Raw genomic sequence first — 24,929 nt, forward strand, 5'->3', positions numbered from 1 at the left:
ACAAAGAGATCTTCAACCAGACAAGATTTGTGCAGGAGGAAGAATTAGAAAGAGAAAGTTTTTTGGCTGAACTGGGACATTAAGATACATTTAAACACCCTGAAATCTGACTCTTTGATTGATACATTTGTTTCCAAAAGAGGCTATCAAAGTGGCGGATCAAAGTGCTGAAGGGAAAGTTCACTCCCCCTCCTTACGGAGATAGCAAATGGACATTGAAAAACCTGCTTCTTTACAGAAGGTAAAAATAAGCTCTTTGTTATAAGTGGGAAGGGAGAGGACTAAAAAATCTTTAAGAATTTGTTGGAGGAGACGCCTTGAAGTTTACAAGACCAGAAATTAACTGTAATAAGGCTTTAAAATATATTTTGGGATTTTGCCCCAGGAGGAGAAAGTGCAAAGAGAAGAAGAGGAAATGTTTTGTGTCTGTTTGGATTGTTTGGATTGCTTGATAACTTTGGAATGTTTGGAAATTACTTTAAGATTAAAAACATTTGGGTTGTCCTTAAAAAAAGAAGAAGAAAAAGCTTTACAATGGCACTATCTGTGGATGAATTAAAAATGGAATATGAAAAATTAAAGGAAAGAGAACAAGAAGGCAAGGATTCTTTGGAAGAAGAAGATTTCTTATCAGCAACTACATGGGGAAGAAGAGGAGAAGGAGAAGGAGAGGAAGGAAGGAAGGAAGGAGAAGGAGAAGGAGAAGGAGAAGGAAGAAGAAGAAGAAGAAGAAGAAGAGAAGAAGAAGAAGAAGAGAAGAAGAAGAAGAAGGAAGAGGAAGAATAGGAGGAGGAGGAGGAGGAGGAGGAGGAGGAGGAGGAGGAGGAGGAGGAGGAGGAGGAAGAAGAAGAAGAAGCCATCTTTAACGGACAAAAAAGTTCAACTAAGAAAGAAAATAGGAAGAGGGGAAGGAAAATTGAGAATTTAAGATTTAACAAAACAACCAAGAAAGAGAAAAATAAGGTGAAAAAAGGGTACAATGTTAGAAAGCAACAGAAAAGAGAAATACAACAGAGAGGGGAAGTTAAAAAGATGGAGGTTAGGAGAGGGGGGGCAAAAAGGCCAGACAGGAGAAGAAAGGGAGGGGAAAAGGGGGGAAAAGCCACAAAGGCTTGAAACAAGATGCCAGAAAGCAGATCTTTTTCAGAGATAAAGGGTAAAGCATAATTAAAGAAAGATTCTGCAAGAGTACATAAGATAGTATCGTAGTATTTGCATTTGAAATAGTGTATTGGAATATTATAAGATTTAATAAAATATTAAAATGTTTAATAATGATAGATTTCAATATTCAATAAAATATTAAAGAGAATGTATAAAATGATTAATGTTTAGTTATAGTTTAATTTGTTATTGTCTTAATGTTATTATAAATTTACTATTTCATTTTCTTATTTTAAAATAATGTATTAAGCAGAATTAGAATTAGAATGAAAATTATATATTTAACTATATTATAAATTTATTATTCTTTTATTTTAAAATGCAACATGTAGAATGTACTAAGCAGAATCAGAATGGAAATTATGTATTATTTTAAGTGTCAATTTAGGGGAAAGATAGAAAAGCGTCACACTTTAAAAGTGATTACAGGGGAAATTTTCTATTTAAGAGAAGAGATAAATAGATAATTGGAAAAGAATGGACAAAAGATACAAGTATAATGATTTTAAAATAAGATGAAATAAACAAAATATAATTAAGAGAGTGAAAAGAAGGGAGAAGCTATATAGAAAATATAGAATGGTAAATAAGATAAGAATGGTATATAAGGTGAGCATGAATTTGATTTAGGTCTGTAAAAAAAGATGTAACCCGGGGCTAAGCCACTTTCCAAAAAGAAGTTTTATGTTTTGTGTTTTGGTTAGCTATGTTTGATTGAGAATTAATAAAACCTTGGAGGAATAAAACTAAAGGGAGAAACAATGAGAAATTTGGAAAAGATATGTACAAATGATAATTTGGAATTATGTTGTATAAAAGAATGTCTTATTTGTTTTGTCAAAATCTACAAGTAGCCTTCAGAAAGGAGGTTTTATGTTTCTATGTCTTGTTTTATGTTTTGTATTTTGTGTGTTTATGTTTGATTGAGAATTAATAAAACCTTGATAGAAAGAAATATAATTGAATAAAAGTGAAGGGAGAAATAATGAGAAATTTGGAAAAGATATATATGTGCTTAAATGGAAATGTGATAATGTGGAACTATGCTGTATAAAATAATGTTTTATTTGCCTTGTTAAAACCTATAAGTAACTTTTAGAAAGGAGGTTTTATGCTTTTATGCCTTATGTTTTGTTTGTCTTTAAAAAATTAATAAAATTTGTTTTTTTTTTTAAAAAAGAAGTAACTCAGTATCACCTATTTGTATCTACTGACTCACTTTTTTTCCTTTGGGAAAGTTTCTATTATACTTGGTTACTTTCCATCTATAGCTACCAATTAAGAGCTAAATCCTTTTAATTCCCTTATTAACCTGATTTTGTCTTCTGATGTATTTTCTCACTGACCTTTAGTTAAGTATTTAATGTGCCACTTTTTATAATTTATTGGGATTAAAGTTTTAAATGATTAATTGGAAATGGCAGCTGCTGTTAATGAGCCCTTTACTATTTCTAATAAATAAAAGATTTATTTTGGTTCAGGTAAAAACAAATTGATAAAGGTTGGGTTGGAAATATTTTTCTCCCTTTCCTCTCATCTACAGTCTGGCTGCCCCTCCCTTATTTGTTCCAGGAATTCATGCTTAACTTAGATCTGACCTTAAATCTGATTCCTTATATCAGCTTATCTTCTTTTGGAAAGTAATCTATTTGATGCACTTTTCCAATTTCCATTGTTTCCTTCTGCCTCAAATAGAATACTGCCCCTTTGCCAGAGGGTGAATATCAATATATTTAAAAACCTGTTCTGAACAGGTTTAAACCTTTTTCCCACCTGCCAACTCCCACACCCCTAAAGTTTCATGCAAGAAGAAAGGGCATTTCAATGTTATATTTATTTTATATCCAGATAGATTAGAACCATTAATTGTCCATTAGGTCACTTTGGTAAATCTGTCATCAAAGAAGCTGGATGAAAATAATTTTATTTGCTTGCATTCACCTCATTTGCAGTAATCTGCACCATAGTTTTGTTTGGGCGAGGACAGTTTCTACCCAAGTCATGGTAATGTAGTAACTGTCTCAAAATGATTTGTTTTTCCAATCTTTGTTATCTCTATATTGCCAGCCCGCTTTCCTTGAGAGGTTGTGATTTGATGTATCATGCTTATTCACATGATACATCAAATATCAACGCCAGGGCAAGAAACTTCAACTCTCACTTAATCACATCCTCCTCCCCATATTCTAATTGTATCCCATCCTCAAGAGATACAAGTGCTTCACTCTCCCTGAATAATACTGCAGATTATTAAAAGAGCCATAAGAATTTAAATTGAACTTAGTTATCATGTTGCACTATAGCAAATCTTCTAGTTTAAGTTGTTGTTAGTCTTTGACATTATTTTGCAAGGCCAAGCTCTTTCTACATAATTTCCTCGTGTTGATTTTACATGTTTTTGTGTTTTTCATATTTCCTTATTATATTGCTAATGCATCACCCCCTTCTCAAACAATGTAATAGGGTTTGCAAAAAAATTACAACAAAGTGAATCCATCAATGGGAAAAATTCAACAAACCAGAAGCAAAGAATCTACTATGGAATCTCTGAAGTAAGTTGCTTGTATCTCCTAGGCTTTCTTACTATGTTGGCAGTATTTTACTATCTAATGGTCAAGTGGAGAGTCAACAAAATATTCTCTTGCCTAAACAACCATCTTATATATTTACATTTTTCCAGTCATATCATCTATACCTGTAACCTTACAATTTTTAAACATTTTCACTTCATTTATAACTTTCTTTTCATAATTTTTATCAAGCCCTGAGGAATACCCTATTCTTGCTCTAAAAATAAGAATTTCAAAATCATGAATAATCACAATTGTTGAACATATTTAATTTACATTAAATATTACTATTTAACTTTAATAAAATAATTCTACTTTTTGCACATGTTTCAAGCCATTTTAATAAAAAGACAGAGTAATTTTTAAATTAATACCAGGAGATCAGTGTTGTCAGAGCTGTCTGACCGAGAATCCAATTCCAAAATAACTTTTCTTTTCTTTTTTCTTCCTTCTGAAACTAAATTGGTGTTTTCTCTTAGCAGTTTAGATTTTGGTGGTGTCTTTACAGTATATGTCTATACAAAATAAAATATTAGAAACAAGTTATTATGGCTTTTAACAGCTAAACCATAAGAGGTTCTCAACATTTTAACCAACAGTGTTAAATGTCTCACTTGATGCAATTTCTTATAATTTATGAGGGAAGGTATCTGAAATGATTCAACAAGGTAATAGCACATTAGCATTTTGGTTTGAGCATAAATAGAGGACTTGAATTCTAGGGAGAGGATATGGAATATCCCAATGAGTTAAAGTAATAATAATCCCAGGAACATTGCCCCTCCATGGAAAAAAGTTCAAATATGGACATTCCTATTCCTTTGAGGAGTGCCTAGGGTCATATTACATTATACTACACAATTTATGTATGTATGTGCGTGTTTAATTAGTAATTAAATAGTTTTTAATTTCTAATTAATTTAATTAGTATTAAATTATACTATTTAATTAGAATAATTAAAACTTTAATTATACTAATTAAAACACATATATAGTATTTAATTCATAATCTAGTAATATTATTGTCGGTATATAAGAAATTATGAACTGAGATAGCCATAACAAGTCAGCCAATGGTTTGGCGACTAAACAGCACCTGTTGTGAGCTATGCCAGATGGCTTGGATACTGGGCATGGCTTAGGGTAACTGGCCTGTATAAATATAGAGCTTCTGTGACTCTGGTAATTTTTGTGGTTCTGATTGCTTCTGCTTCTTGTATTTGCTACCATGTTGCAAGAACTGCATGGGTATTGTATACATGCATCATGTTTTATATTATTTTATATAAACAAGTTTCTTCTATAAATGAATCATGCTGAATTATTTACTTGTGTGCTGGTTGGATTGCTGCAAACTCTGATAATTATGGTTATTTTGGAATTCATAATATGATGTACGTATGGGCTATATATTTAACACAGATTAAGAGATTATGGTATTATATACTGTTGTAATTATTAAGTGATTGTTTGATATGTATGTCTTTATATTTTTAGTTTTATATCTGTTTCTTTTTGTTAAAGTGCATTTTATTATATAATTATATCTGGATTAAAGACAGTTGGATGCAATCCTTTTTTTGTTACTTTTTGTGTTTATTTTTTTAATTTTACTTTTTAAAGCTTTCCTTGTTATTCCATTTCCCTCTTTTCTCTTTGGTTGTAATTTTACATTTTTACCTCTTTTTATGAAATTTAATAAAAGCCTTTAAAAAAATTGAAATCCCTTGAAAGTCCCAACAAATTCACTAACAAACACTAGCATCATTATCATCTTCAAACATTTTTATCTCAAGGATAATTAAGATAATAAGAGATTATTACATATGCCAGATATGATACAAACATGAAGACAAAACAAATTAAAAATGATAAAATGAGTGTACATTTTTAAAGAAATAACAGAACTATTGAAAAAATCAGTAAAATTTTACACCAAGCCACAACATGAGAGAAAATTGGTATAACATGTTCTATAAATGGTATAAAATTCTTGCAAGAGTTACTATTCCAAAATCACTCAGTTAACTTTGTATCTAAGGCAGAAGTAGATTTCACAGTCTGCTGATTTTTAAATTGGTGCCTTAATGGCTCTAATGTACCCAAAAGGCTTGAATTAATAAAAATTAAAAAATATTTTAAAAACATTTTTCTCTAAAACTTAAATGGTTAATATTTGAAAACCAACTTCACAATAACTGTCTTTGTAAACCTAAAATAAATGAAAGAGAAATAAAATAATTTGTTAAAGAACAAACCTTGGCAGGTGTCCATGAAGACTTGTCTATATATTCTATGTTCTCATTAATAGGTATAAAATGTTGATGTATGTTCTTTTGTGCGTTAACTGACAGAGAGCCTGAACTAGTAGCTTTAGGAATTTCTACAAGTGATGCCTGTAGTTTCTAAAATTAAATATAGTAAGAACAGTCCAAAAGAATAAAAAGAAACCATACATTCAACTAACTTGAATTAATATAACTTGTAAGATACAATTATTTCAAAGTATTAGAAATTCTGACAAAAAAATCTAATCAGTCACTTTATGTTTTCTATTCTTTTCCAGCCAAACAGAATGTGAGAAAGAAATTTCCTTAAGGGACTCTGGACTTTACCTGTCTATCAGTAGGACTATGTCTGAAAACTGAACAATCAGCATGATCATACTTTGAAAGCTAAACAGATCAAAACTAAATTTGATTTGGAAGGAAGAAGTCAGCCAAGTTATATTAGGTTTTAAAAAATGAGCCAGACCAGATAGCAATGTGATCAGGAAAAATTTCTTCCTCCCTCCTGGCCACATGATCTTGAACAAAACTATTACCAAGGAGTTGGAAAGAATTCTAAAACCATGATCTGCATGCTCTCCTTACCTGATTTACTTCTCTGGCGAGGTTGTCCTGAAGGTAAAAAAAAGAAAACAAAGCAAGTAAAGGGATTTTTTTTCATGATCTGCAATATGTCTTTTAAGAAGTCATTTAACTTCAAAAAGGACCTTAACACCTTAACACCTACTCTCAGCTGAAAATTTAGCAAATGAAAATTTATAAATAAGCCTCATTAACTTTCTAATTCAGTTGAATGGAAAAATTAGTAACCATGAGTGTACCTAATTGTGTAAAAATATTAAAACTAAGCCGGCACAGAATTGGCTTGCCTTGACTCAATCATTGTTCCAAGTTATTGACTATATTGTACAATTTATTTAAAATGATTGGTGAATGGTGTCCACTTCAGATTTATCCAAATTTGTGAACTCTTTAGGTCTTAGCCTTTAATCTGTTTTTATCCTTCAGGTTTAAAATATATTTTAAAAAGCATAAAAAGTTGCTTCATGATTGACAAATAGGGCAAACTACTATACAAATTCTACTTTCATTATAATTTTCAAAAGGCTTCTTCTGGTATTAATTCACTGAAGATGCTACATTCATCTAAAAGATTCATCTAAAAGATTCATCTAAAGTTATTCCATAAAATTTGCAGTGCTGAATACAGTATGCTTCATAATATATTTAATAATGTTTGGTTTAGTAACCATGTTAAAAAGTACTATTAAAGAGACATATTTTATCAGAGAATATTAGTAGCTCAGGTTAAAATGAGGGGTCCTTAATGCCCTCTGAACTTGGTTGGTTTTTTTTTTTTTGCAGATGTTTCATTACCCAAACTAGATATGCAGCACTGATGATATTACCTAGTTTCAAAAAACTGCAAAAAAAAAACAATCAAGTTCAGACAGTACCCCTCAAACAATTTTTTTAATTAAAAATAATAAAAGGTGTTTACTCCTTAACCTTTTCCTTCAGGTATGTAATGAGTTTATTAATTAGCTTGTAATTAAAAATCAGATACAGGCTTATTTAAATTGATATTTTATACATATTACTGCTGGATGACATCTTGTATGCTAATATAATAAATTAGGATTTATATTTTAGTGTCTAGTCATATGGAAGAACATTAAGAATTTAGTATTTGAACAACAGTGCATCTTTACTGTAAGTTCAGAAGACATACCTTCTCATTAATTTCTCTTTCAAGCTGCTCCTGAAGAGAAAAAACTTCATTTTTCTTACAAGAAAGTTCATTTTTCTGAGAATAACAATTATATGAGAAATAAAGTTGGGGTAGATCTTGTTAAATACTCATCAGTTTTTTAAAGTAGTAAAGTGTAAATATAGCAGAAAAAAGAAACTATTAAAAAAACAAAGTTTAACTCAAATTCTGGTGAATACATGCATGCCACCATGTAATTTTCACAGCAAAAACACGTAAGTGATTTGTCGTCATTTGTCAGGAAGTTTTTAAACTTGCAGTTTTACTCTGAAATTTTTGAGTGTTCTTTCATCCAAATACTAGCAAGTATGGCCATGAAAATACTTAAGAAAAAAATAAAGTTAAAACTCCTGCATCTAATGCACTTCAGTCTGAAAATAACTTAAAAAATATTCTTACCAAAGACTCTATTTCTGATGATAGTTCTTGCAGTTTTGTCTTATGAAACTCTAATTCTGTATCTTTCTCATCCACTGTTTTATCATATTGGTGCTGCACAGAACAGACATTTAGCAGTTAAAAAAAGGATTACATTCCGTACTGATTATGTGCCATCAAATCATCAACTCTTAAGAGACTTTATAAATTTTTTCCATGATGAAGTATCCCTAATGTGAGATATTGTTAAGAACCAAACTAAAAATAATATGGAATTTGGATAGAATTATTAAGGAAGTGGGAAATGGTTGTATATTATTTCAATTAAGTATATTACATCATGGGCTAAACACAATTTATTTTAATCAGAAACTTTTACTATGGAGATTATATCACTTTTGTTTTTCAGTAAGAAGTACTGAACAGAAATCTATCTGCCTTAAGCGATGTCTCTTTTCAAGAAAAGTAGTGTCTGTTAATGTGCTGCACATGCATTTAAGACCCTTCTGTGTAGCAAAATGAAATGAGAAGGCCATTCTGTTGCTCTCTTCATTCTGAATAGTGCTCTTTTCATAAGGCCACTTCTATTAATCACTGATCAAAACTTATTAGAAACAAAGGACCTTTCTCTAAATTCTGTAAGTCATAGGATTTTGACTATTCAAATATAAATCAATTTGGTTAAACGTTTGACTTCAGCTATACAGACATTTTAGCAACTCTACCTACTGACCACAAGGAGCAAATTTTCTCTTTGTTTTCTCTTTAAGCTCATTTATGGTTTAGTTGCTGTGGTTTGAAGGTGATACATTTAACATTTGTTGAAGACATGTTTTCACAATGGAAACCACCAGCCTGTTGTATTTTTAACTTGGGCAAAGGTGTTCTTATGCCAGCAAATACTTTCTAGTGGACATTCTAGGTTGCAAGGAAAAGGAGCCTTCAGAGGTGAACATTCTGTTACAGTAACCTTACTGCAAATGCACCATCACATTTCTGGTTAGTATGTCTTCATAGCTAAAACTGTTGTGGCTGGCAGAGGCCACCTCACTGAAACTGGATATTCCATCTAATTTTTTATGCTGGGACTTGGGAATATCAAACATGTGAAAGACCAACTATCAGGTACTTGTACGTAAGCAAAAATAAAGAAGGGCAACTTTGACTCACATTGGAAATGAGACAGCAGCTACACTAATGGGGGTTGCATGTGGGTGTGTGAATGCATGTATGTCTATATGATTTATGTGTAGAGAGAAAAAGAAAGGCCAAGATCTGAACAATTTTCACCTCCCAATACAATAAGAACAAGCCAGCCAGTTCCACTGGCTGTATTACTTGAAGTTTAAATATACAATCTCAGTACATATGTGGAAGAAAGACACATGTGTTTAATAAAGATATTTTCAAAGAATATGTTAAGAATTCCCAAAAGCCATCACTCTGCTAAACAAATAATTCCCTCAACGCTGTTCAACTATTTATAAAGTGTATACTACTATTACTGTTAATCTTCTCATCACTCCTTATCACCCCACTTGTGATTGTAGGACTGTAATTTTGTTGCTTGTATCCTTACGATTTATATTGACTGTTTCCTAGTATGATTTGATTGTTCATTGTACCCTATGACTATCATTAAGTGTTGTACCTTATGATTCTTGATTCTTAACGAATATACCTTTTCTTTATGTATACTGAGAGTATTTACACCAAGACAAATTCCTTGTGTGTCCAATCACACTTGGCCAATAAAGTATTCTATTCTATTCTATTCTATTCTATTCTATTCTATTCTATTCTATGATGAAATATGAGGTGGGAGAGATTGTGCTTCAGTGCTTCAGTTTTACAAATAGGAGGGCATGTTTAAATTGGGGGAAGGTGTTGGGCATATTTAAATTGGGGAAAGGTGTAACATAATACAAGGATTCTATGTTCCTTTTAAAGATGATGACTTAGAAAACATGCTAATGTTGGTCAGGAGAATGATTAAAGTAAGAAAAATGACTTCAGAATGCTTAATCCATTTGGGATATAATTATTCCTCACTGGTAATGTTTATTATTCATCTTTCCCTCATTTTTCTGCAATAACATTTTGCTTTATGGTAACTACTCATAGTTCTTGCTTAGATTAAATTTCTTCTTTCAAGAAGCAGATATAAATGGCTTTTTCAGATATTAATTACAGACTCAAAACAGGGAATTAAAAGTAAGTGAAAAAGATTTTCCCTCCCAGAAAGACAAAAATGAGTGCATCTAGTAGAAATGAAAAGTGAAGGAAACCTGAAATTTGTAATAAGCTTCCTAATAAGACTTTGCTTAACTTCTGAGAGAAAAGTCAAAACTCACTCTCCAGATTCAGGTTCCAAAGCCAGGTGTAGGGAAAGGTAGTATATACGTAGTCTTCAACTTATGACCAGAACTGAGCCCTGAATTATGATTATAACTTGTGCTGGTCATAAAATGGGTTACCATGTGATCATGCACAGTTTACAACCTTTTTAGTGCCACAGTCCTAAGTAAACCAGATGTAAACACAGGTTTCTTGCAAAAACAGTCATGAATTGCAGTCACAAAAACATGAAAGTGGGCTGGTTGCCAAGCACCCAAAATGGGAGGGAAGGACTGCCAGAACTTCAAAACTGGGTCATAAGTAACTCTTGGGAGGCTGATTATAGCTTTAAATGGTGACTAAGTAACTGAGTGTCATGGTCCCATTGGAGCCTGGTTCAAAGGAGGAGGAGGAGGAGTTGAAACCATGACCGTTCAACAGGGATAGCACATCTCCCTTGGCATGTTTCAGAAGCCAGGGGTTGAGGATGATTCTGTCCCAGGCCCCTCAGGCATTGGAGGAGGTGGTCAACCGAATGGAGAGCTGCCTGCCCTCATAAACACAGAGGATGATTGGTTGCTGACAGGCAGTGGTGCTAATGGTCAGTATTGTATTATCTATCCCTTGTTTATATGTAAATAAAAGACTATGCTTACCTTATGTTTTTCCATAAGTGCTACCATTTCAGTAATCTTGTGCTGACATCGAATATCTATCTCTTTCTGCATTGCCACTGCTTCATTAGTTAAAGAATTCATTGTTTCTATCTAGTAACAAGACAAAACATATGACTGAAAGTGATAAAATGAGATAAAATGATTAAATGAATTTAATTAGGCTAATATACATTGAATTAGCTATATTTTTAATATAATAATTTTCAGATGTCATATATTCTGGATCCTCAGACAATACCAATCAATATAAGGCAACCTTAACTTCAAACAAGCATTTGGATTGGAATCTATCTTGATTATATTTGATATAGAGCCAAGATAAACATCAAGCTGATCTTCAAGGGTCAGACAACTGCATATCTTTAGGAGGAAAACATCACTAAAATATGATTTATTAAATTTTTGTGCTGCCCATTTCTCCTATAACTCTGGGCAGACTCCCATTATTCCAGGGTTGTCAAACTCAAGGTCTGTGGGCCAGATCCAGCCTGCGGGGTGCTTAGATCTGCCCCGCAGCACTGCCTTGGAAACAGTGAAGGACCGGCCTGCAGTGCCTCTGCCAGAAAAAAAAAAGTAAAGCACTGGCCTGCAGTGCCTCTGCCAGCAAAAACGGAGCTTTCCATTTTCACTGGCCAGAGTGCTCGGGCCACCACAAGCCCCCCGACACAAGTGATGTTGAGTTGGTCATGCTCACCCAGCCCCCAAGGTCAAACACAACCCTGATGTGCCCTCAATGAAATTGAGTTTGACATCCCTGCATTATTCCAACCATTGTGTCATTCCCATACAAACATTTTAACTCATAAAAAAGGTTCTACAAGAATAGAACTAAGCCATTATGGGCTTTAGAGGTAAAAAAACAATACTGAATGACACTTGGAAATATGAGCCTAATGTGATAGTATTTACTTCTCAGCCCAAGAGCTGCTATATCCTGTAGCAACTGTAGTTTGTATTGAAATGTTCCTTATGCAGAGTGCACTGCAAAGGTGATGAGGACATGGGTTACTATTACAAACCCCTGCTCCAAATAGAGCTGTAATGGAAACACCAAAAAAGCTGGACAAAGGTCCTCCTGATCACAGCCTCCATCTGCCCATCCACCAAAAGTTGTAAGCCTATCCACCAAAAGTTGTAAGTCTATATATCACAAAGCTGTTTCTTCAGGAGTGGCTCTCCATTCAGACTTAAAAATGGAAAAAAGAAGTAGATGACTTCAAAACAAACAGCAATTTTGTATTGTTTGAGTTCAACCTCAGCTTGTTTCATCCTCACCGGATGCTCAGTGCCATCAGGGTGCAACTAATCAATATCTTGACAGCTTTTTAGTTCAACTTACAGATTTACTACTGAGTATCATCAATGTACTAGTGGTGTGTCACCAAAACTGAGATTGTTTTTTATTTTATTTATTTGTTTGTTTGTTTGTTTATTTTTGTCAATTGCTTACAAGATAATAGGTATAAGTAAAAACATAGTTATGAATACAAGGATACATATAAGAAAAATAAAAAATAAAAGAAACAATAGGACAGGGACTTTTGCACACCCCCTACAGACCTCTTAGGAAAGGGGTGAGGTCAATAGTAGACAGTCTAAGGTTAAACTTTTTGGGGAAGAAACCACAGAGTCCGGTAGAGTATTCCAGACATTGACCACTCTGTTGCTGAAGTCATATTTCCTGCAATCAAGTTTGGTGCGATTAACCTTGAGTTTGTATCTATTGTTTGCTCTTGTGTTGTTGTGGTTGAAGCTGAAGTATTCATTGACAGGTAGGACGTTGCAATGTATGATTTTATATACCATACTTAGATCAGACCAAAGACAGTGTAATTCAAGGTTTTCTAGGTCTAGAATTTCAAGTCTGGTGGCATAAGGTATTCTACAACGAGTAGAGGAGTGGAGAACTCTTCTTGTGAAATATTTCTGGACTTTCTCAACTGTGTTAATATCAGATACGTAATGTGGGTTCCAGACTGATGAGCTGTATTCAAGTATTGGTCTAGCAAATGTTTTGTAGGCTCTAGTTATTAGTGTAATATTACAAGAGAAAAAGCTACGTAAGATTAGGTTAACAACTCTTAACACCTTTTTGGCTATGTAGTTACAGTGGGCTCTAGCACTTAGATCATTAGAGATGAGTATTCCAAGGTCCTTTACAGAGTTTGGATCATCAACAAGGTCTTGACTATTCAGCCTGTATTTTATTTTCTGATTTTTTTTGCCAATATGTAGGACAGAGCATTTATTTGTTGAGATTTGAAGTTTCCATTTGCTTGACCATTCTGATACATAGTCAAGGTCTTTTTGAAGGGTAGCAGTATTGTCTGTGGTGTTGAATAACTTTACATCATCAGCGAAGAGAACGCAGTTGCTCTTGATATTATCACAGAGGTCATTTATGTAGAATATGAAAAGAGTTGGTCCTAGAACACTGCCTTGGGGGACACCACTGTTGGCAGGTACAGAATTTAATAGGACTCTCCCAATTTTGACCATTTGTTGTCTGTTTGACAGGAATGCTTCTATCCAGTTATGCAGGTGTCCAGAGATACCGTAAGATTTTAGTTTTAGGAGTAGTTTGTCTTGTACCACTGAATCAAAGTCTATGTAGATTGCGTCTATTACTTTGTCCTGATCGAGTTGTGTAGTCCCTATGTTTTTGCAGTGTAAGAGTTGCAGATTACAGGATAGTTTTTTCCTAAAACCAAATTGTTTATCCAGCAGTCTCATATTGACAGTAAACAGAGTTGAAAAAATAAATACTTGAGAGACCCCATAAGGCAGTGGTCCTCAATCTTTTAGGCACCAGGGATGGGTTCCATGGAGAAAGATTTTTTCCGTAGACTGGAGGGGATGTGGTTTTGCATGCTGCTTGAATCCTGTAGATGGGGCTTCACTTGTTTGCGATGCCCAGTTTCTGGCAAACTGTAGAGTGGTACCGACCCATAGACCAGGAGTTGGTGAACCCTGCCATAAGGGACTGTCCAAGGAACAGACCACTCTTCCCCAACAATTATCTAGAACCTCTTTCTAATGCAGAAGCTGAGCCACTTAAAATATACCTCCATTCCCCAATTTTCAGAGGTAAATCAGTAGGTTACATGGCAAAGGGAATCAAATGCCATCAACAGATTAAATATGACCTAGTGCACTCCTCCTAGCCAGGCCCAATAAATGTCATCTATCAGAGCAATCAATACTACCCTAAACCCATTTTGGCACCTGAATCCTAAAAATCCAGATAATTCATTTCTTCTGGGACACACTGCAGCTGAAGTAGGCCACTGTCTCAACAATCAGCCCTAAAGGTGAAAGGCCAGGGTACAAAGCAAAATTATCCAATGTAACTTAATGCAAGAAAGGCCTCCATTCCAGATATAATGATAGCCTCTGTTCCATTTTATTAACTTTTTCACTGGTACTGCATTAACTTTTTTCCTGATTTTCAATCTGTATCTTTGGTAAACAGAAGGGCAAAATAACAGGAATATTTATTGTTCTCAGTAAGAGTTTTTTGTTCTTATTATTGTTGATATGAGGTTATCCAAATGCCTTTTACTCTCCCATTGGACTCAAAACCAGGCATCATCCTTTGGGAAGAAAGAGACACTCAACAATGTAACACATAAATTAGAAAATACCCACTGTATATCTTAAAAGGAAGGTAGGCAACCTGAATTCAAAATATTTGAATTTACAACCAGTTTTATGTAGTTGTTAAGGTATTGAACTAGAAATATACAGATTCAGGTTTACATCTCCTTTTAGCCACAGAAGCTCACTTGTTGATTTTGGGCCAATCACTTACTTTCAACCCAACCTATCTCAATAGTTATGTGATGTAGAGAAAATTAGAAGGAAGTGTTCTCTGTCTTCTGAAGAAAAGATGGGATATAAATACTTTTTTAAAAAAAATGTCTTGTTGAAAATGGGAATGGAATTGGAAAGAGAAGCATCTGACGCATCTGCAAGGACAATTTTGTTATCTTGCCATTTTGGTCTAACTGTAATATTATTCCTTTGTCATTGTTTGTATGAACTCATTATTTAATATAGTATTATCTTATTTTGCCTTATACTAGACCTTACTATATTTTATAAGCAGTATAAGCTGACATTTGTATTGAAATTGTCAGATAAAGTTACCTTTGTTTCCAAGGGGAAGCCTAAAAGAGATTTATTTTGTCCTCTATCAAACTGTAGGTGTGAGAAGAATGAATTTATTCTTGCCCTCATTATTACAACTTTGAGGCTATTTAGTGTTTCAGTTAAAGTTTAAAACTACAATGTCCTAGTTATGGCCATGAGTCTATAGGGATGAAAGAGAGACAAAGATCTAAGCTAAGGTTGTTTGATGTTGTGGGTTTAAAGTGGCATTCATTGTTTCTTTCCCTGCAATGATGGTCTTGATTCTGCTTTGGCAGTGGGATCTGGCTAAGTCTTCCAGGGAGAGCAGAGGGCAACCAATGATCTTTTGAGCTGTGTTTATCACCCTCTGTACAATTTTCCTGTCCTCAACTGTGGAGTCTGCATACCACACACCCAGACAGTATGTCAGAGTGCTCTCCACAGAGGCTTTATAGAAAGCCAGCAACAGCTTCTTATCCAGATTGTTCTTCCTGAGAACCCGCAGGAAGTGCAGCCGCTGCTGAGCCTTCTTCACTATGGCCTTGGTATTAGGGGACCAGGAGATATCAGCTGAAATATGGATGCCAAGGAATCTGATTGTAGGGACAGTTTCCACTCGTTCTCCGTTGATGATGAGTGGGGCGTGGTCCTGTCCATGTTTTCTGAAGTCCATAATCAGTTCTTTGGTTTTATGGACATTCAGTGACAGATTGTTCTGTGAACACCAGAAAGACAGGTTCTCTACTTCTGCCCTATATGCCGTCTCATCCTCTCTGGAGATGAGACCAATCACGGTCGTGTTGTCTGCAAACTTTATGATGGTGTTTGTTGTGTGGCTTGGTGAGCAGTCAAAGGTGTACAAGGCATATAGCAGGGGGCTCAAGACACAACCCTGGGGGGAACCAGTACTGAGTGTAATAGTGGAAGAAAGGTGGGGGTCAAGTCTAACAGACTGTGGTCTGTTTGTTAAAAAGTTCTTAATCCAGGAGCACGTGGAGGTGGGGACCTGCAGATACAGTTTGGTTACTAGTATATCTGGGATGATAGTGTTAAACGCAGAGCTGTAGTCCACAAAGAGCATCCTCACATAGCTCTGTTTGTTCTCCAGATGACTCAGCGCTCTATGAAGTGTGATGGCCATAGCATCCTCTGTAGATCGGTTTGCTCTATAAGCAAACTGATATTGATCAAAGGAGGGCGGGAGGCAGTCTCTGATGTGCTGTGAAACTGGTCGCTCAAAAACCTTCATAATGGAGCTTGTTAACACTATGGGCCTATAGTCATTGAGAGTGTTTATATTTGTTTTTTGGGGAACAGGGATGATGGTTGCAGCCTTCAGGCATTGTGGGATGATGACATGTGTTAAAGATAGATTGAACAGCTCTGTAAGTATTTCTGCCAACTGGTCAGCACACGCTTTAACTACTGCACCAGGAATGCCATCAGGCCCAGCAGCTTTCCTGGGATTTACTGCTCTCAGTGTTTTTCTCACCTCATCCACCTGAAGAGAAAGAAGTGCAGCATCGTGGTCCTCATGAGGCAGTCTGTCCAGGTTCTTGGTGGTCTCAAAGCATGCGAAAAAGCTGTTTAGCTCCTCTGCCGGAGTGCTACTGCTCTCGCTGTTTGTTGGGCCCTGGCCTTTATAGTTGGTCAGGGCCTGTATCTCCCTCCACATCTGCCGTGGGTCACTGTCAGTAAAGTGGCCCTTGACCTTCCTCCTATACATCTCCTTAGCATGTTTGATGCCCCTTCTCAGCTCAGCTCTGGCAGTGCTGTACTGTGAGGTGTCACCTGCTCTGAAAGCCAGGTCACGGGCCCTGATCAGAGTCTGGACTTCACTGGTCATCCAGGGTTTCCTGTTTGGGAAGGTCCGTATGCGTTTGTCCAGTGATATTTTCTACACAGGTCTTCATGTAGAAAAGCACAGTCTCTGTGTATAACTCAAAGTCCTGTTGTTTGAAGATGCTCCAATCTGTGTGGGCAAAACAGTCCTGAAGCTGGGAGAGGGCATTTTCAGGCAAGCATCTAATAGTTTGACTGCTAGGTTTTGTTCTCTTCCTAAGGGGAGTGCAGGCTAGTAGTAAAAGCAGGGTGAGATGGTCTGATTGTCCTAAGTGGGGAAGAGGTTTTGCTCTATAAGCATGCTTAATATTTGAATACACATGATCAAGTGTGTTTTTTCCCCTGGTTGGGCACTTAACATGTTGGTAAAGTTTGGGGAGCACAGTTTTTAGGCATGCTCTGTTGAAATCCCCAGCAATGATATGAACGCCCTCAGGATGAGCTCTCTGTTGCGTGGTAATTATGTCTTGAAGGTGACTGAGCGCCATGCTAACATTAGCACCTGGAGGTAAATATACAGCAGTGATGGTAACTGTTAGCTCCCGTGGCAGATAAAACAGTATACACTGAACAGTCATGGCCTCTAAATCTGGTGAGCAATGGCTGTTTGTTATTTTGCTGTTTGTGCACCAGTTTTTACATACATAAATAATTAGGCCCCTTCCCCTTCTCTTACCGGAGGCTATATTGCGATCTTGACTGTGCAAGGTCCAGTCCGCTAGCTCCACTGTAGCATCAGGGATTTGTGGGTACAGCCAGGATTCTGTGACGATTAGCAGACAGCACTCACGAATTGTATGATTGTGGGAGATCTGAAGCTGTAGTTCATCCACTTTGTTTACAAGGGATCTGGCGTTTGTGAAGAACATAGATGGCAATGGGGGGTTTCTGCGGTCTCTTCCTCAATTGAGTTAGCAGGCCCGCTCTGCATCCCCGCTTGTTTTCTCTCCCTACACCGTCTTCTACGCTTGCTTGATCTGACAACAATCCACGGAGCTCTCGGAGATCTTGCTAGCTCCAATGGTATATTGTGGGATTCTGTATAAGCATAGGTGACTTCAGTTTTGAGTTGCTGTCCTATACTTATCAGGTCTTCTCGACAGTATGTTAGTCCGTTGCAGGATGGAGTAAAATTCAGGAACAAAAAGAAGTAAAAACACAAAAAGAACAGACGTTGGGAGCATTGAGCCGCTGCAACCATGCACGCCGCCATCTTGGGAAAATCTTAGGATTTTGTTTCTAAAGTTAGTTCTAAAGATGAGATATAATATTTCTTCTCTCAACCCATATCAATCTTTTACATCTTATTTCCTGAGAGCATTCTGAAGACAAATCAACATTACCAAATAATCAACCTGTAAATAACTCATAAACACAAACCATACAATGAAATGCTGTATACAATTATACCAATGCAGTTTTATAAAATACCAAAAACATCAATTCTCACCTCTTTGAGAAGTCTTTTTTCATTTGTCTTAGACATCTCAATTTCATTTTTATACTTGTCACTTGTTTCTTTATGTAACCTATTTGTGTTTTCCAACTCTAACTGTAAATTGTTCACCTTTGAACAACAAAAATGAAAACAACTTTATTCCTATTCATAATAACCAAGGGATATATCCAAATAACATCATTTACTTCCTATCAACTTTTTGTACATTTCTATAATATGAATTCTGCTTCTGCATTTTCCTTGCAATGAATCATATTTCTAATTGTTTAAGTTTTCTAGATTTTTGCAACCCAAATATGTTAATCTTAACTATTTCCAAATGTGATCCCAAAATAGTTGAGGTATTGAAATGGACATGAAATCAATGGAAACAAAAGTGAATTTAATGAAATTTTCAAATGTGCCTACTTCAAAAAATATTAAGAATTACTTCAGACCATACTAAAGGTCAGCTAGTCTCTGCTTTTCAGCTAAGCATTTCCACTTTTTCAGGTTGTTTTAAGAAATTAATTCTATAATATTAATGTGACTTTCAAGTAACAACACCTTTTTAGAATCTCTCATGGAAACCTAAAGAAAGAGGACCTGTTTTAATTAATAGTAGAGAAGCATTATCCTTGAGTGACATTCAAATACTTCTGAATCAATTTTGAAAAATATATGCCCAAATAGGTAATATTTGACACTCTTTATTATACCAAACTAATGTCAGCAGAATTGTATTCGGTTGGAGAATTGAAGCCAAATAATTCTTATTTTCAGATGTCTTATTTCAGCTTTTATTCCTTTAGTCTATTATTATACTGTTCTAAGTGTGTATCCTTCAGAAGGCCATAGTATTAAAAAGTAATTCATAAATGCTTTTGTTAAATGCCCTCTGTGTCATACCTTACAGATCTAATTCCTCAAATTTGTATTACTTCTTATAATTTTGTTACTGATGCAAAAAGTAAACATGCCTACCTTTCCTTCAGTAATACTCAGTTGCTTGCTTTCTGATCCAAGTTTCTTTTTCAAGCTTTTATTCTAGTAACAATTCTTAATGAAGACTTTATTTGCATATTTAATTATATACCAACATTTATGCAATTATAGCTATAATGTACACTTCCTTAACTCAAATATGTATTTTCAAGTCTGCCCAACATCATGTGAGCCCATGAAAAGGTGTAGCTCCTTTAAGAAGCAGTCACAAGGAGATAGTCATGCTGCACCCTTGTTGTATTCAGATCCTATTATTCAATTATGTTTGAATATATGGCTGATATTATAGAATCCAGATAAAATCTAGTTCAAACATGTTGTCATTGCATTGCATTATCATTATATACCATTTCCCTACAAGTGGAATAGTTGAAAGTGTAAAAAGCATTATTGCACACATATATAGCACACACATTTTACAGATATTTAATACAAATCACTTTACTTTATTCCCACTTCTATTTTGTTTCTAAAAGGGGAATGGGCCTTTTTAGTGACCATATAAAGCCAGAATTTATTCTAGCACATTACAGACTGAATTTTAAGCTACTCGTGTGAACTGAAGTAATATTTTAAATTACCATATTCCACAGACAATTTAATAGGACAAATCTGAATGAAAAATTTAATAGATACCATATATGCTATGTTTTATGCATGAAATATATCAGTACTCACTTCTTGTTGCAGTACTTCAATATTCTTGATTTTCATTTCAGTCTGCTTCTTTAAATTATTAACCTAAAAAGCACAATAACACATATTTCAAACATTAATAGTATATCACATAATTATTCTAGATGTAATCCTATTGTTTGGAAAGCTGATTTGAAATATTTCTTCTGATTATGATGTATTCAAAACTTGCTATGACTGAAGCTCTAAAAATTGTTTTATCTTCAGTATAAAAACCAAACCATTTGTTGAGATTAAGTGCAATTTAAACATATACACAAATACTTATCTGAAATAAAGGAAGATATATGAGTTATTGATGCATACTCACTTATTACTTTTGATTACAAGTATTAAATGCATAGAAAAAAATTGCAGTAAACATTTTCAGTGATTAGAATTAATAATACATTTCAATTTGATAGAAAGATTGTTTCTGAGTCCTGAAGCACTTCAAAAATGGATAAATATCAAAGTTCCTATAAAGCCTGATAGGTAGATTTTTACATTTTCATACCTTGTTTTCTAATGTTTTCAGTTGTTTTTCCTTTTTTGACATTTCATTTTCAATATTTCTAACCTAGAAATATATTAAAAATATTGACAAATACATTATACAATTCATTACTAATTTAATTAAATTCTATTTTAAAACTATGAGAATTTTTTAACATAGGGAGTTATTTTTTTTTTCATTTCCTGATGGCATTTGAGGGACTAATACATTAATTGTTGCATAAACATTTTCTGCCCATTTGATTCATGAAACCTTAAGTACCAATAATATTTTTGGTAGTCTCTAAACTATTATGCTTTTTTAAAATAAAGTGTGATCAAAGTTCCACATTTGTTTAATTTGTTTAATCCTTCTGAATTAAACAAATATAAATATCTACATGACAAATTCAAAATATACAGTATTAATTATCCATGTTGTTTCTCAGAAGTTGCACCAAACATAACTGAATATAGAACCAATCATTTCAATGGGTTTTTGTTGTACTGATCATTAATCTTTGTATTCAAACCATATTCTTATATCACTTATAGAGTCTTGACCCCATTGCTACATGTTTTTTTCATGCATACTTTTTAATATACCATTCCTATTATACCAGATTTTTTTTTACAATTTTCATGATGTATTCCCAATTCACATCAATATAATAAAGGGACTTAGGACTTGAGACTTGCTTTTCTGCACAGTCATTTTTCATCTTTAAACAAACATTCATTCCTTGCAAAACATATATTACATGCTACTTATCATAATTTGCATATATTAACATTTGTATGTCAATCAGTGTGAATTCATACATTTTCTTCATTTTCATCAACTTTGTTTTTTGCTTCTTCATCCTTCTGTTTTAATTTCTCCATTACTTCCTCTAATTCATTGCTATATAACAAAAATTAATAAATGCAATTACTTCCATTTACCTGTAAAATATTTATAATAAAGACATTGCTAAATTCATATAGGAATTGAAATCCATACATATCCAATAATATTAGATTATGATCTAATGTGTAATCATGCTTGCACATATCTGTATTGAATAACTACCTTTTGTAACCTGCCCCTTATTTATTGCATGTTTGAAGTGAACAACAACTTTTATCTATCAGAGATGCTAGTGAACTGTTTAGGATATTTGCCAAAAAGATGCACTGCTATCTCCAAATTGTGAAGATCTGTCCTAATGACAATTAGTGTTATATGGAGTAAACTTCCACCAGGACATATTTACTTCCAAATAAGCTGTAACAGAGAAAAAAATTCTGATTTAAGTGGTTAATCAAATAAAATACAATCTTCAGGAAAGTAACATTTGGTTCAATACTCCAAATAAAGTCCTGGAACAGCTTTTGGCAAGGGAATGATAAAGCATCCCATTTTTTTTTTGTCTGATATCTGGTGATATAATATTAGTAAAACTAGAGTTAGAAAGGACCATCATATGTAATGGTGTAGAGTTCCAGAAATTATCTGGCGTTTTTGGATTTGGCTTGGTCTAGGATGGTTACAGTTTCCTAGTTGTAACTATGGTTAAGTCTGTCCATGTGTTGTGAAATGAAGGCAAATTGACTTTTCTCTACCTACTTCACTATGTCACATATGTGTGTACATATTATGCACTTTCAATACAGAGAAATCTGAACAATCAGGAATATGTTTTTTCTTTATTAAACTATGTAACAAATGGTATGTATTTGAATAATGTCATCTTTAGCTTGGGAACCACTGGTTCCCAACTTAATACTCACACAACTAACCTATATAAAATTGATGTCACTCCAATATATATAACATAAGACTGCAACATCTATCCTGTTTTGTATTGGACAATAAAATATGTTTTACTTCTAAAGTTTTACACACACACACACACACACACACACACACCACATCCATCCATGAATTTATGTTAGCAAAGGGAATCAGTATGTAAGAATAGAACTATGAAATTAGAATCTATTCTCAAAAAGAACAACTTCATATAATAACTTGAAATTTAAATTTTAATGAACATACCACAGTAAACTTATCTTACTTTACCTTACCTTAATAGGAGGTTAGCTTGTTTTAAAATGTCAATTTGATTTTTGGCTTCTTCATCTGTATTTTTAACATTCTGAACAAAAAAAAAAAACAAGAAAAAATGTAGCAAATGCAAAACTGGTATAAATTAAGTATGTATACTATAAATATTGAATGGTCACTTATAGAACTTTCTTGATCCAGTTTAATGTAGTGATTAAAGCATCAGACTGGAACCTGGGAGACCATGAATTTTACTTCTGCCTTGGGCACAAAACCAGATGGGTGACCTTGAGCCAATTACTTTCTCTCAGCCCTAGGAAGGAAGCAATGACAAACCACTTCTGAAAAACCTTGCAAGAAAACTGTACGAATTTGTCCAGGCAGCCTCCAATAATTGACTGAATGGAAGAAAAAGAAATAGAAAGTTTACTCAAAGTCGCTTTCAGCCTTTTTTAAAAAAGTCATTTAAGTTCTATTCTTATGCATATTTAGAGAACAGTGAAGGCATAGTAAGATGTACTGGAAGCACACAATTATAATTTAGTTTTGAAATTAAAAACAATTACTGGCACAAAAACAATATATACGGACACAGTTTAGTTTTAAAAAAATATAGTCAGGAACTTGCCTTAATATTATCTTTACATTTTTGAAGTTCATCATCCGTCATCTTTTTCTCTGTCATAAGTTGTTCTTTCTCAAATAAAAGTTTGTTCCACTCTGTATTTAACTCTTTATTCTTTAGACTGTTAAAATAATACTAGAAATGATTATTTATATTTTCATTTTTTTAAAAAAAAAAAAACCTACTCTATAACATTATGTAACAAGATCCTACTCTCCAGTAAACAATTTGGTTTCAGGAAAAAACTATCCTGTAATCTGCAACTCTTACACTGCAAAAACATATGGACTACACAACTCGATCAGGGCAAAGCAACAAATGCAATCTACATAGACTTCTGTAAAGCCTTTGATTCAGTGGTACACGACAAACTACTCCTAAAACTAAAATCTTACGGTATCTCTGGACAACTGCATAACTGGATAGAAGCACTCCTGTCAAACAGACAACAAATGGTCAAAATTGGGAGTGTCCTATCAAATTCTGTACCTGTCAATAGTGGTGTCCCCCAAGGCAGTGTTCTAGGACCAACTCTCTTCATACTCTACATAAATGACCTCTGTGATCATATTAAGAGCAACTGCGTTCTTTTCGCTGATGATGTAAAGCTGTTCAATACCACAGACAATACTGCTACCCTTCAAAAAGATCTTGACTATGTATCAGAATGGTCAAACAAATGGCAACTTCAAATCTGAACAAATAAATGCTCTGTCTTACATATTGGCAAAAAAAAAATCAGAAAATAAAATACAAGCTGAATAGTCAAGATCTTGTTGATGATCCAAGCTCTGTAAAGGACCTTGGAATACTCATCTCTAATGATCTAAGTGCTAGAGCCCACTGTAACTACATAGCCAAAAAGGCATTAAGAGTTGTTAACTTAATCCTACGTAGCTTTTTCTCTGGTAATATCACACTACTAGAGCATACAAAACATTTGCTAGACCAATACTCGAATACAGCTCATCAGTCTGGAACCCACATTACGTATCTGATATTAGCACAGTTGAGAAAGTCCAGAAATATTTCACAAGAAGAGTTCTCCACTCCTCTACTCGTTGTAGAATACCTTATGCCACCAGACTTGAATTTCTAGACCTAGAAAACCTTGAATTACACTGTCTTCGGTCTGATCTAAGTATGGTATATAAAATCATATATTGCAACGTCCTACCTGTCAATGAATACTTCAGCTTCAACCACAACAACACAAGAGCACACAATAGATACAAACTCAAGGTTAACCGCACCAAACTTGATTGCTGGAAATACGACTTCAGCAACAGAGTGGTCAATGTCTGGAATACTCTACCTGACTCTGTGCTTTCTTCCCCAAACCCCAAAAAGTTTAACCTTAGACTGTCTACTATTGACCTCACCCCTTTCCTAAGAGGTCTGTAGGGGGCATGCATAAGCGCACCAATGTGCCTCCCGTCCCTGTCCTATTGTTTCTTTTATTTTTCTTATATGTACCCATTTC

At 34.3% G+C, this 24,929-nt stretch overlaps 1 protein-coding gene across 1 annotated transcript in view; it reads right to left on the bottom strand.

The window, feature by feature from the left end:
- Positions 1-24,929, bottom strand: part of SYCP1 (synaptonemal complex protein 1) — a 69,306-nt gene that overhangs the window by 4,423 nt on the left and 39,954 nt on the right. Inside the window, exons 19-32 of the mRNA XM_087959541.1 lie at positions 23,446-23,567; positions 23,001-23,012; positions 22,842-22,896; positions 21,594-21,675; positions 20,794-20,856; positions 20,280-20,342; positions 19,581-19,643; positions 18,609-18,725; positions 11,165-11,275; positions 8,193-8,285; positions 7,755-7,829; positions 6,608-6,634; positions 5,993-6,139; positions 4,109-4,249 (exon numbers count right to left, since the gene is read on the bottom strand). Of these exons, the coding sequence (XP_087815667.1) occupies positions 4,109-4,249; positions 5,993-6,139; positions 6,608-6,634; positions 7,755-7,829; positions 8,193-8,285; positions 11,165-11,275; positions 18,609-18,725; positions 19,581-19,643; positions 20,280-20,342; positions 20,794-20,856; positions 21,594-21,675; positions 22,842-22,896; positions 23,001-23,012; positions 23,446-23,567 (1,171 nt within the window). The remainder of the gene's footprint in view (positions 1-4,108; positions 4,250-5,992; positions 6,140-6,607; positions 6,635-7,754; positions 7,830-8,192; positions 8,286-11,164; positions 11,276-18,608; positions 18,726-19,580; positions 19,644-20,279; positions 20,343-20,793; positions 20,857-21,593; positions 21,676-22,841; positions 22,897-23,000; positions 23,013-23,445; positions 23,568-24,929) is intronic.

The sequence above is a fragment of the Notechis scutatus genome, chromosome 3 (genome assembly GCF_049901735.1).
Source record: "Notechis scutatus isolate UNSWTSFEM ecotype Mainland chromosome 3, rNotScu1.2, whole genome shotgun sequence".
In the NCBI taxonomy this organism is placed as follows: Eukaryota; Metazoa; Chordata; class Lepidosauria; order Squamata; family Elapidae; genus Notechis; species Notechis scutatus.